This window comes from Vitis riparia, chromosome 1, assembly GCF_004353265.1.
Source record: "Vitis riparia cultivar Riparia Gloire de Montpellier isolate 1030 chromosome 1, EGFV_Vit.rip_1.0, whole genome shotgun sequence".
In the NCBI taxonomy this organism is placed as follows: Eukaryota; Viridiplantae; Streptophyta; class Magnoliopsida; order Vitales; family Vitaceae; genus Vitis; species Vitis riparia.
The window spans coordinates 4594158-4607176 of NC_048431.1; the positions used below are offsets into that span (position 1 = coordinate 4594158).

General features: G+C 40.6%; 1 protein-coding gene across 5 annotated transcripts in view; it reads right to left on the minus strand.

Moving 5' to 3' along the window:
• Positions 1 to 13019, minus strand: part of LOC117912767 (ATP-dependent DNA helicase homolog RECG, chloroplastic) — a 46228-nt gene that overhangs the window by 18348 nt on the left and 14861 nt on the right. For 4 of the 5 annotated variants that reach the window (XM_034827676.1, XM_034827507.1, XM_034827590.1 and 1 more), the window contains 2 exons: positions 11204 to 11293; positions 8795 to 9028 (listed from right to left, as the gene is read on the minus strand). In XM_034827676.1, coding sequence (XP_034683567.1) covers positions 8795 to 9028; positions 11204 to 11293 — 324 coding nt within the window. The remainder of the gene's footprint in view (positions 1 to 8794; positions 9029 to 11203; positions 11294 to 13019) is intronic. The other variant, XM_034827755.1, reaches the window with a different exon arrangement.

The following is a 13019-nucleotide window of genomic DNA, read 5'->3' on the forward strand; positions in this document are numbered from 1 at the left end:
TATGTATGGAATTAACAGTTTTTTTTTTTTTTATTTATAGGAAACGACAAAGGAATATATTAAAAGAAAAAAGAAGTACAAGAGAATGATGAGAAATCCTTTCACCAAATAAAACTAAACAACAAGAATACGAAAACAAGAAAATACAAAGTAAAAACGAACAAACTCTCTAGACTAGACAAACCCAAAGGAATTACACGCCACTAGTCAATCAAGTTGTAACACAATAAGGGGAGTCCCTTTTTTTTTTTTTTTTTGATAAGTAAGCATAATTTGTAATAAAGGGCAAATCGCCATAAAGCATACAGGGAGTATACAAACGCAGCCACACCCCAAAAAACAACAGAAACAAGCAGCCCCAAACGGCCCTTAATAAGCCGCTAGCCACTCCAAAAAGGTTAAAAGCGAAGATGACTCCTCTCCCATGTACAATCTAGCCCAACTCCACAAATTACAAACAAAATAATTTTTGAGTTTCTGTATGTCTAACGAGCCCCCCCTAAAGGCTAATCTATTTCTCTCCTTCCAAACCGTCCAAAAAATACACACCGGTATGGAATTCCAGATTTTTTTCCTCTTTTTCCCCACAAAGGAGCCCCTCCAACTAAGTAAAAACTGTAAGACCGTCTCTAGGAACACCCAATGAACACCAAACAGGGCAAGGATGATATCCCAAAGAACCCTAGCCCCTATACAATGTAAAAGAATGTGATTTACACTTTCCTCTTCACAACTGCACAAAAAACAGCAATTAGGAAGCTGCCACCCTCGTCTTTGGAGCCTATCCAAAGTCAGGATCTTCCCCCATGTAGCTTCCCAAGCAAAAAAGGCAGCTTTGGTAGGGACCATGTTCACCCAAATGCATTTAACTGGGAAGACAAGGGTATTAGGAGCAGCCAGCAGATTGTAAGCGTGTCTGACTCCAAAAATACCTTTACCTCCGCCTCTCCAAACCACCAAATCCTCTTCTTGGGAGATCTTGACGTCCCTCAACATGTTAAACAAAGCTCCTATTAAGTCCAGCTCCCAATCATTTGAGTCCCTAGCAAATCTGATGTTCCAACCCCCTTGACCAAGGCTAGAGTCCCAAACCTCGTTGATTGTTGCATTTTTATGCACCGCCAAAGTGTATAACTGGGGGAAAATTCTGGACAGCACCTCCTCCCCACACCAGAGATCCGTCCAAAATTTTACCTTAGTCCCCTTGCCCACCTTAAAACTTATGTTATCCCAACACCAATTTGCCTCCTTCAATATCTCCTTCCAAACCCCGACCCCAAACGCCCCACGAGCTTCATTTGTCCTCCACCCAAGGCCCTCTTGACCATATTTCACCCCAATCACTTTCTTCCAAAGAATATCCTCATCAAAGGCAAACCTCCAAATCCACTTACTCAATAAGGCTCTATTAAGAAGATCAATCTTCCGTAAACCAAGCCCTCCATTCTCCTTTTGGGTACACACCACCTCCCAATTAATAAGATGTACTTTCCTTTCCATTCGCCCCCCTCCCCAAAGAAAGTCTCTTTGCATTTTTTCAAGCCTTTTCACTACTAACTTGGGCATCTGGAAAAGGGACAATTGATAAATAGGAATGCTGGCCAAGGTGCTCTTGATAAGGGTGATTCTCCCGCCCTTAGAGATGTATTGCCTTTTCCAAAGAGCTAATCTTCTCCTCATTCTTTCTTCCACCCCATCCCACATTGAAATAGCCTTGTGATGGGCTCCAAGAGGCAGCCTCAAATAAACTGAGGGAAGAGCTCCCACTTTGCACCCAAGCTCCACTGCCATCTCCTCAATTTCTTCAACCTCCCCAATAGGGATTAACTCGCTTTTAGCTAGGTTTATTCTTAGCCCAGACGCTGCCTCGAACCAAGCCAAGATCCAGCTTAAAGCGGTTAGATACTCTTTCTTAGCTTCACAAAATATGATTGTGTCATCCGCAAAGAGTAAATGGGATACCTCCAAATCCAGCCTCCCTCTACCCCTAAGGCTGCACCCTGAGATGAACCCCCCCCCAACAGCCCTTCTTAAGAGTGCACTCAACACCTCCATTCCCAAGACAAAGAGATAGGGAGAAAGGGGATCACCCTGACGCAGCCCCTTGGAGCTCGAGAAAAAACCTGCTGGAACCCCATTAACCATGATAGAAAACTTGGCAGTGGAGATGCACCACCAAATCCACTCCATCCACCGCGTCCCAAATCCCATCTTTTTTAAGACCTTCATAAGGAAATTCCAGTTGATGTTGTCGTAGGCCTTTTCAATGTCTAATTTGCAGATCAACCCCTTCTCCTTACGCTTGTACCAGAAGTCGATCACCTCATTAGCTATAAGAGATGCATCCAAAATCTGCCGCCCCCTCACAAAAGCGTTCTGATCCAAAGAGACTACCTTTCCTAAGACCTTTTTCAATCTGTTAGCCAACACCTTGGCCATGAGTTTGTACAGTCCCCCTAGCAAGCTAATTGGCCAAAAATCCCCAAGATCCTCCGCTCCCCCTTTCTTAGGAATGAGGACCAAGAAGGTGGTGTTGAGACTCTTTGCAAAAGATTTTTGCACAAAAAACTCCTTGAACAGCTCCAAGATCTCCTCCTTCACAAATTCCCAACATGTTTGCCAAAAAGCCCCTGTAAACCCGTCTGGCCCAGGAGCTTTGTCTCCATTCATGTCCATCAAGGCAGAGTGAATCTCATCCACAGTGAAGGGCACCTCCGGTCCTTCAGCTTCACAGGGGTTTAGTCTTGGGAGGTGCAGCCCCTCAATATCCGCCTTCCAACTTGGCACTTCAGTGAGAAGTTGCTGAAAATTTTGCACAATCCCCTCCCTTATCTCCTGCTCCTCAACCCTCCATACCCCATTGATTTTGATTCTGTCCATGGAATTGTTTCTACGATGGGCATTGGCCATCCGATGGAAGAATCCTGTGTTTTTGTCCCCTTCCTTCAACCACAACTCCCTCGACGCTTGTCTCCAGTGGGTTTCTTCCAAAAGAACCCACTTCTTGAAGGATTCCTTAGCTTCTTTTTTCAATTCCGTTTCACTTACCGACAGGCACCTTTCACCTTCCACCCTGTCCCAGAACTCAACCTGCTGGAGAGCCAAATTCTTGTTAACTTCTAGCCTGCCAAACACCTCCCTATTCCACTCTTTGATTTTCTGCTTCATCACCTTTAGCTTAGAGGCCAATCTAAAACTGGCCTTCCCCCTCACCACAGTGCCCTGCCACCACTCCCGGAGAAGGTCCTTAAAGCCGTCTACTTTTAGCCACATGTTTTCAAACCTAAACGGCGATGGGCCTCGCCTTAACCCTCCACCCTTCAGCATAATAGGAAAGTGATCAGATATGGGCCTCAGCAATCTGCATTGAACAACCCCACAAAATTTATCCAGCCAGTCCTGGGTTACAAGATATCTATCCAATCTAGCCCACGCTTGGTTATTTCTACCCCCACTCCACGAGAACACCCCACCTTGCAACGGAAGGTCAATAAGCTCTAAATCATCTACAACTTGGGCGAATCTTCTCATTACACCACTTATCCTTCCCTGACTTCTCCTTTCTCTTTGGGAGAGGGTGACATTAAAATCGCCCCCTATACACCACGGGTCACTCCAGATGCCTCTAATTGCCCCTAACTCTCCCCAAAAGGCCTCCCTATCCTCCCTAGAGAATGGCCCATAAACACCTGTGAAAAGCCAGACGAACCCATCCTCCACATTCCTAATCCTACAGGAAATAGAGAACTGACCCACCTCCATCTCACTCACTTCCAAGGTTCTTTTATCCCAACAAATCAGCACTCCACCCGCAGAGCCATTAGCATCCAAAGCACCCCAATCCAGGAACCTCCCAGAGCCAAGACTCCTAACCACTCCCTCAGACATCGACTGAATTTTTGCCTCTTGAAGACAAAACAGGTCCACCCTTTGACTCCTAATCATTGCTTTAATCACCTTCCTCTTAGAGCTATCATTAGTTCCTCGCACATTCCAAATTAGCAGCCTTAACTTCATTAAACTTCCAACATCTGATCCCCTTTTTCTTGCATATCACTCTTCAGCTTATTCCCCCTTTCATAGTTAATGGAGCATTCTAATCTTTTTAGCTCCCTTTCAAATTTTGATTTGTCCAGAAGGATTTTACTGTGGACTTTTTCCCTCCTTTTTCTGATCTTAACCAAAAAGTCCAAAATTTCCTTCTCCAAGCCTTTTGTCGAAAACCCCAGAAATTTACTGAATCTGGCCAGTTCACTATCTTCCCAATCCACCTCCTCCCATCCTTTGTCTTCCTGTGGCACTGAACGGATCAGACATTGCTCCCCTCCACCTTCTCCATTGCTGCCATTGCTGGCCTCCATCAACTCCCAGTTGGCTGCTGCCCCATGCTCCATAGACCCTAGCCCATTGACAGTGCGGCACTGAGAGTCTCTCTGGGCTACCTCCCAACCAGCCCCAGAGAAGTCGTAATACTCCCCCAATGGAGTCCGACCAGAAAAAAGAAGGGAAGAAGACAAAGCAGCCGGAACCAATAATTCACCAAGGCTAGATGAGTTTCCATACCTCTGAGCTTCTTCCAATAAGGCTCCGTCAGTCTTTGGACTTTCCACAGGACATGGTTCCTCCATATCCTCCTTGCTCTTCAACCAAAAAGAAGAAATTCCTACATCTGGCCCTTTCAACAGACGTGGGCCAGTCCAACCCCCAGTGCGGGCCTCACTAGCCGGGCCTAAATCCAGCCCAGGCTCAAATGATGGCGAGATGACCTTGGCCCGCTCCAGATCCTTCCTATTTAACGGCCCAGAGGAAGGTGATCCAGAGTAAGACAGCCTAGCCGACCCAGCCCGCGACGGCCCAGCCTCCAGATCCGGTGGATCAGGCCCAGGAGAGTCCCAGTCATTGCACCCAGGGGATTTGGCGGGGCCCCTCTGGTTCGGCCCACCCAAGTGAGGATCCACAGGTTGCCCCGACCCGCAAGACTGCCCCACGTCCCATCTACCAGCTTCTGCAATGCCTCGATCCTAGTGCCACCCCCCATCTCCATCACACACTTATTCGCGCGTGCACGAGCCTCGCCCCCAACCTCGACTGCTGCTGCAATCTTCACTCCTCTCAACCCCGCCGGTCCTACCTTCAACACCGGCCTGACCTCCCACCAGAGAGTTAGCACATAACACAAATCTTCAATCCATACTTCCACCGCATTGGGTAATTCTTCCCCGTTCATCTTAACCAAGATCCGCGCCCACTGTAGCTCTTCTAGCTTCTCTGTTTGGGTATCAACTGCAAGGAACCCCCCACACTCCTCCCCTATCCTTCTCAGGATGGTCTGGTCCCAAAGAGATACCGGGAGGCCCACGATTCTTACCCAAGCCTCACGCTTTTTTTCCCTTTCCGGCATGCATCCCGTCTCGGGCCTCCATTCTTCCAGACGGAGAGAAACCCCCCTTACCATAATGCTTCTGAGACTTAGGACCCTCTTCAATTCTTCAACTCTTTCAAATTCTAGCAGAATCTTTCCCCTCTCCAGTTTTGCAATACCCAAATTACCCTTCAACTCCCAAGCTCTCGCCAAGAGAGTCCCCCAGGTCTTCAGGTCTTCCCCTCTCCCTGATTTAGGGTTCCAGGACCCAACCAAACAGTGCCTCAGTTTGTCCAAATTTCTGCTAATCTCCTTCTCTCTAACCGCCACCTTGATCACTGCTCGGTCTTTCCTCATCAGCTGTTTGATTACCTCCGCAAAAGTTTTCGTCGTGATAGGCTTCAGCAGCAACGCCTCCTTTTTCTGGCTCTCATCCCCTTTCCTCTCAAAGCCTAGACTCCTTAGCGATTCTACCATTGAAGTCCATCCCCCCACTGCTCCTCTCCCTTTGGGGATGAAAATACTGGCATTTTTGCCCTCCAGATCCACCACTCCTAATCTTATGAAGCATCCGCCTCTATTTTCGTCACGCGTCATGGAATACGCCCTTCCATTTTCCTTCCAGCTTCTTCGCCATTTCCCCACACTCGTGTCCTTACAGCACTGGACCAACCCTTCAAGAAAAAACCCTAGACTCTCTATTCCCATCCGTACCCATGATGAGATCCCTTTTTTTCTCTCCACCACCACAATTTGAGTTTTGCCCTTCTTTTCTTCAACCTCGACCTCAAAAGTTTTCGATTCCACACTGAAGATGCTCTTCCTGGAGTTATCCCGGTGCCCCGAGCAGGACGTTCCCTTTGGGCTTTCATTTCGACTCGAGCGCCCTCGATCTTCTCCCCCGCTCCCGTTCGGTCGCCGAACCCCTCTTTCTCCTCCGTCGGCTTCCTTCAGACGCGAAGACCCTCGCTCTTTTCCTTCGCTTTCCTGAGAACGCAGACACCCTCGCTCACCTCCATCGCACTTAGACTCCCTCTCTCTAGTTGTCTCGCTCCCCTTCAGTCGCAGAATCCCTCCCTCTCCTCCGTCGGTTTCCTTCGGACGAAAGGACCCTTGCTCTTCTTCTTCGCCTTCTTTTGGTCGCAGACACCCTCGCTCGCCTCCATCGCACTCAGACTCCCTCGCTCTAGCTGTCTCACTCTCTCTCTCTCTCTCTCTCTCTCTCTCGCTCTCTCTCTTCCATTTCATACACATTTTTTAATAAGGGGAGTCCCTTTAAAAACCTTGGAACAAAAAGCCCAAAGAGAAGCAAGGAAATGAAAAGACTCCCAAAGATTCTCTGAATTCCTTGCTTTATCCTAAAAAATCCTCGCATTTCTTTCCCTCCACATAACCCAAATTACAGCTATACAAGCATCTTGCCACAAAACTATCCCTCTCTTCGATAAACCAAAGCCATTGTAATTGATGGACAACATGTCAGAAATACTCCTTGGGGGAACCCAATCCATTTTGGCTAACTGAAATAATTTGTGTCATAACCCCATTGTCAAAGAACAATGTAGGAAAAGGTGATCAACTGATTCTCCATGCCTCATGCACAACTTACAAATATCAGGACTAAAAGCTTTGTAGGGTCTTCTCAGTTATAGCAAGTCATTAGTATTTACCTTATTGTGTGCCACCAACCAGACAAAGGACTTGACTTTGAAAGGGACTTGAGATTTCCAAACACACTTAGTAGGGAAAACTGGAGGAGAACCAGAACATTGGGATAAGGCAACAAAGAAAGATTTTATTGTAAAAAGCCCTGAAGAAGATTAAGACCAGGATCTCGCATTTGGAACCGAAAATGACGCATGTAGACAATCAAGTGACCGCATGAGGCCTTCTAAATCTTCTATCTCAGGATCAGATAGGTTGTGTCGAAAGTTAAAGTTCCATGAAAAGGGATGAGTAGATCCGAGAATAAAAGAAATAGGACTATTTTTATCCGTGACTACTCTAAATAGTCTTGGATATTGAGAACCCAAAGGTTGATCCCCCTCCCTATAAGTCTTCCCATAACCGAATTCTTTTCCCATCTCCTACTACAAATCGAGTAAACTTGGAAAACTCCTGAAAGACTTGAGTAATAACCTTCCAAGGACAACGATGTGACCATCTGACTATAGTATTGGCATCCCATCCATTGGAGTGTGATCCGTAAATGCTTAGAATAACCTTATGCCATAGCGCTGAACTTTCCCTAAGGTACCTCCATAACCATTTCCCTAAGAGTGCGACATTCCTTAGAACTATCTTCCCAAATCCCAAACCCCCTTTTGCCTTCGGCTTACACACTACATCCCAACTAACAAGATGATCTCTTTTACCTTCCTCAACCCCTGACCATAAAAAATCCCTTTGCAATCTCTCAATTTTTGCAGCCACTGAAGCGGGTATCTTAAACAAGGAAAGGAAGTAGCAAGGCATGTGGGTGAGGCAAGATTGGATAAGAGTTATCCTACCACCAAAAGATAAAAAAGCCTTTTGCCACCCATCTAATCTTCTCGAGATCCCCTCAATCATAGGATCCCAAAAGCCACAAGTCTTAGGATTTCCTCCCAAAGGGAGACCCAAGTAGGGTATAGGTCACCCAGAAACCTTGCAATCAAGGAATTCGGCCAACCTAGAAAGATGATTCTGTTCAAGATTGATGCCATAAATATTACTCTTGTCGAGGTTAACCTTAAGCCCATAAATATGCCCAAACACTAGCAATAAACTCTTGAGAGAATGCAAATCTTCCTCCCTAGTGTTAGAGAAGAAAATGGTATCATCTGCAAATTGAAAATGGGATACCCTTGTTCTGTTCCTACCCACCCTGAAATCCTCCAACAAATTTCTTTCCTCTGCTCTCAATAACATCCTGCTTAGTACATCTGCGACTAAAGTAAACAAAAAGGGGGATAAAGGGTCGCCTTGTCTTAAGCCTCTGGATGCCTTGACCCATTCTTTAGCGTTTCCATTCATTAAGACTGCAAAAGATACCGTGGACAAACAGTCTCTCAACCATTTCCTCCATCTAGGACTAAACCCCTTCTTCTCCAACACATGATCCAAAAAATCCCAACACACATGGTATGGAATTAACAGTTTTGTATCAGAGTTCTTATCCGACAAACTGGCATCACCAACCCACCATAATTCCTGACAATACAAACAAGTCTTCCTTAATATAATAAGCAAACAGATTACAATAGAAAGAGAGGAATGGAGTATTCAAGCCCAACAAATCAGTTCAGATCAAAATCAAGAAAATTGCACATTCAAGACCTACACCATCTATATATATTTTTGAAGTGGAAAATAAACCTGAGAACAAGTAAAAACAGAACTGGGCTGAGCTGTTTCAGACTAAAACAGCAGTATTCACATAAAATCCAGGACCTGTAAAAGTCGATTCATAGGGACTGGTCGCTTTAGATCCCAGATAATTTCTGAAGCAGCACTGAGCTGACTTGAAGTGAGGGAATATGGAAGAGCCTTCAAGAATTTCTTGGTGAGACTGGACCATTCCTCAACAAAAATAGTATTCAATTCAGGTTTTCTGTACTTATCCAGCAATCCATCCTTCTCTATTTTTGTACCAAGACCTTCAAGGATTTGGAATAAGCGCCCTAGCTGATACAAAAAGATAATTAGGATAGTTTAAATATGACTTGTTCATGGAATATAAAAGGGACAATTATACTTTAGGGGTAGATGGGGGTAAAAATTGTTTTAAAGGGATTAAACTTTGCGTAAGTGGTGTAAAAGGTTAGAGAAAGTTATGAAATTACTTTGGAGGATATAAGGCTAATTTATCATCCCTAAATACCTTTAAGAGCCTTTTTTTTTTAATAAAAAAAAGGGATAATTAAGTACTCATAATAATTAATATATTAAGATTTCAAGAAAATTAAATAAATAATAAATAAAATCTTTTTTCAAAATTTATTTAATACTCGTATTGTTTTTTTTTCAAGTTGCAACTATTATCTTAATTTAATTTTTATTCATTTAATGATTGATTATTATTATTTATTATTTTGAAAATTTGTAATTTTTTATTTTTGAATTTTAATTAAATAAAAATTGTACAAGACATGTTTATATTAATTTATTTTTCATGAATTTCATGTTTGATTATTATTACTTTTTAATTAAAAACTATACAAGACATGTTCATATTAATTTATTTTTCATTAATTTCATGTTTGACTATTATTATTTTTTATTTTGAAAATTTGAAAATTTTCATTTTTGAAATTTAATTAAATAACAACTATTTATCTTGATTTATTTTTCATTAATTTAACATTTGACTATTATTAATTTTTATTTTAAAATTTAATTAAATAAAAATTATATAAGACATGTACAAAATTTTAAACTATACTAAATGTACAAAACATTTTCATATTTTTATTAACATCTATAAAAACATGTAAACATATTCACAATAGGCAGACTTGTAGAACCTGATACAACTAATGTAAATACCTTATACATTTAGTATAATTGTCTTGTACATATATGAAAATATAAAAATAAAAAATAAAATAGAAATAAATTGTATTTAACATGTATACATATGGGTAAACAATGTTTCTAGTGGTATAAAAAACAAACAAAGAAAATGAAGAAAAACACCTAAATATATTCACAATAAGCAAACTTGTACAAGCCTTGTACACTTAGTATAAATGTCTTATACATTTAGTACAAGTCCCTTGTACATATGCGAAAAATATAAATTAAAAAAAAAAAAAACTAATATTTGATATTTATTCATGTGTAAACAATATTTTCAATGGTTTGATATTGAAAACAAACTATGAGACTCAAGAAAAACATGAAAATTGAGATGTGTCAATGATAAAGGGCATTTTTGTCCAAAAATTTTCATAGACTTCACAACAATTATGCAAACTTTAACCCCTTTAGAGCCATTTTGAGCCTCATCTGCCCCTGGAAAGTAATTGTCCCAATTTAAAACAAAAATTGGAAAGTAATTGTCCCATTTTGAGCCATTTTGTAGTTTAGTTTTCTTTAATGGGAGGATTCCTCATCCTTCTCTTGTACTTATTTTTTCTATTAATATATTCCTTTGTCGTTTCCTATAAAAAAAAAAACATAAACTACACCAACATCAGTTAATTTAACAGGACGTTTTTTACTATGAAGCAAAAAATGACAGAATCCACAGTATAACTGTCAATAATAAATACAATATAAATCAATGGAAAACAACCGCAAGGAAATAAAATCTTAACAGCATTCTCTTTGGAAATTTATATTTAACATTCAGAAAGATAAAGGGTTTCACTCTTGAAAAGTGTATTTCCGTTACTCCAACAATAACAAATGTGAAAAATTGGAAAATAGTTTTTGCAGTAAAAGCCCATTTTTCTGGAATGCATTGTGCAAAATATAGTGTGACTCATATTTCATGAAGCAACTCTAAGGTTATATTTTAAAATAAAAAGGAAATTAAGACAAAAAATTTCAAGTAACAAAGTGCATATAATATCTTGAACAGCAGTAGCACATGCAATGCACGTGATGGCTCTAGGAGGAAAAAAAAAATGATTGCAGCAAGAGGATAAAATCTCAATATATGGAAAGAAATTTATTTAGATACAAAAGAAGGGTAGAAACAAGTTTCAGTGATTGATCACAAAGAAAGTAAGAGGCTTGAAATGGCAGCGACCAGAAAGGAAAAGGTTTGAAATGTTGCCAGCCACCAACAATTCATACATCACCTAAAGCTATAGTAAAATGGAACTATGATATGATGACAAGCAGTTTAATCACCTGAAGATAAAAGAACTCATCAAATATCAACCTTTTGCGAGCTAAATCAGCCTCTTTTAAATCCTTCGGCTGGTGAATCCCCACATAAGCCTACATTGGTAAAAGAAAACATGTAAATATTGAGGGGAAATGTTATTGATAGACACAAGCAAGAGAGACAAACAATATGGAGTCACATCCATGACCATAATACCAAACTTATCAGTCATAAATTGAAATTTCGGAAGCATAATTAAGCAGATCACATCAGAATCAGCATTAAATGGACGAGTCCACAAGCAAGTGAGATTAAAAAGATCTAGGCATTAAAATATAAAGGGGTGGATGACGGGAAAACTTTTTAAAATTTTTGTGATATGACAATGTCTAAATTATTCTGGATGTCAGCAACAGTTCTTTCCTGGATGATTAACAATAGAGAGGATTTTGAAGATGTGACTATTGACCATAGGGGATGGTGAAGCTATCTAGAGATGCAAGTCATTCTATCTCATGGAAGCTTAGAGAGGCAAGTCTAGAAGCTAATAGTTGGTTAAGAGAGAAGCATATGCTTCATTGTGCCTTTATGGGGGACCACCTTCCTCCTTGAGACCATGGTTCAAAGTTGCGGTTTTGGTCATTGACTCGAGAGGTCCTAAGGCACATCGGTCTCGGTATCTCAGATCAGTATCGGACAATACGCAAAATATATACAATTAAATATACTTTTTATAAAATTTTAAGTTTAATTATATTTAATATTATTTAAATAAATATAAAAATATGTTTACCAATCTTTAATGTTAAAAGTTCTTTTATTTAATATCTTCATGTTAAATTTTTCAAATTATGAATCACATTTAATATTGATACAAGTAATTGTTAATTTTTTTTAGTAATATTTTATCTAACAAAAATTTAATTTATACACGAGTAATTTATTTAAAATGTAATTACATTAGATTCTTGTAAATTATATTTACATTTATATTTATCTCATTATATTCATTATCTATTGTATAAAAACCACTATATTCATTACCCCTTTTTTTTTTTTGATAAGTAAAGACAATTGTATAAAAGAAAAAGAATACATGACGTATACAAAGCAATGAAGGTGCGAATACACAAAAACAAGCAACCGCACCCTACGAAGAACCTAGGTAATCCACAAAATCTAGCAAGGAAATAGAATCATCCCCAATATACAATCTAGTCCAATTCCAAAATAAATACATAAAGGAGCTACTTTCCAAACCTTTTTCCTTTTTCTACAACAAAGAAGCCTCCCCAACTCAAAAGCAACCCTCTTATCGAAGAGTTCATCACCCATTGTACATTAAATAAAGCAAAAATCAATTGCCACAAAATGCCAGCTTTCAAACACCCACTACCACAAAACATTTCATTACCCATTTTATAAATACCCAAACACCCATTGGGTAAACCCACTTCTTCATCATCCCCGTCCTCTTCTTCTCTTTCAAACCCATTTTCTTTTTCTTTCTCTATAGTTGGGTGAATGGGAATAAAACCATCTACAATACCCAAATAACCTCTTGGGTAAACCCATTACCTCATTACCCAAGACTCATTTCTTCATCCTCCCTACCCTCTTCTTCTCTTTTAAACCCTTTTTTTTCTTTCTCTACAACTGGGTGAATGGGAATAAAACCATCCACAATTGATTCTCCTCAAGGCTCAAGTTCTAGGCTACTTCTCCTTTTGAATCGATCCAAACCATCTTTGAGTCAAACTCGGATATCAGTTTCGAAGTGGGCTTGGCCAAGGCGGATACGACTAGGCCAATACTTCGAACCCTGCTTGAGACCATTTT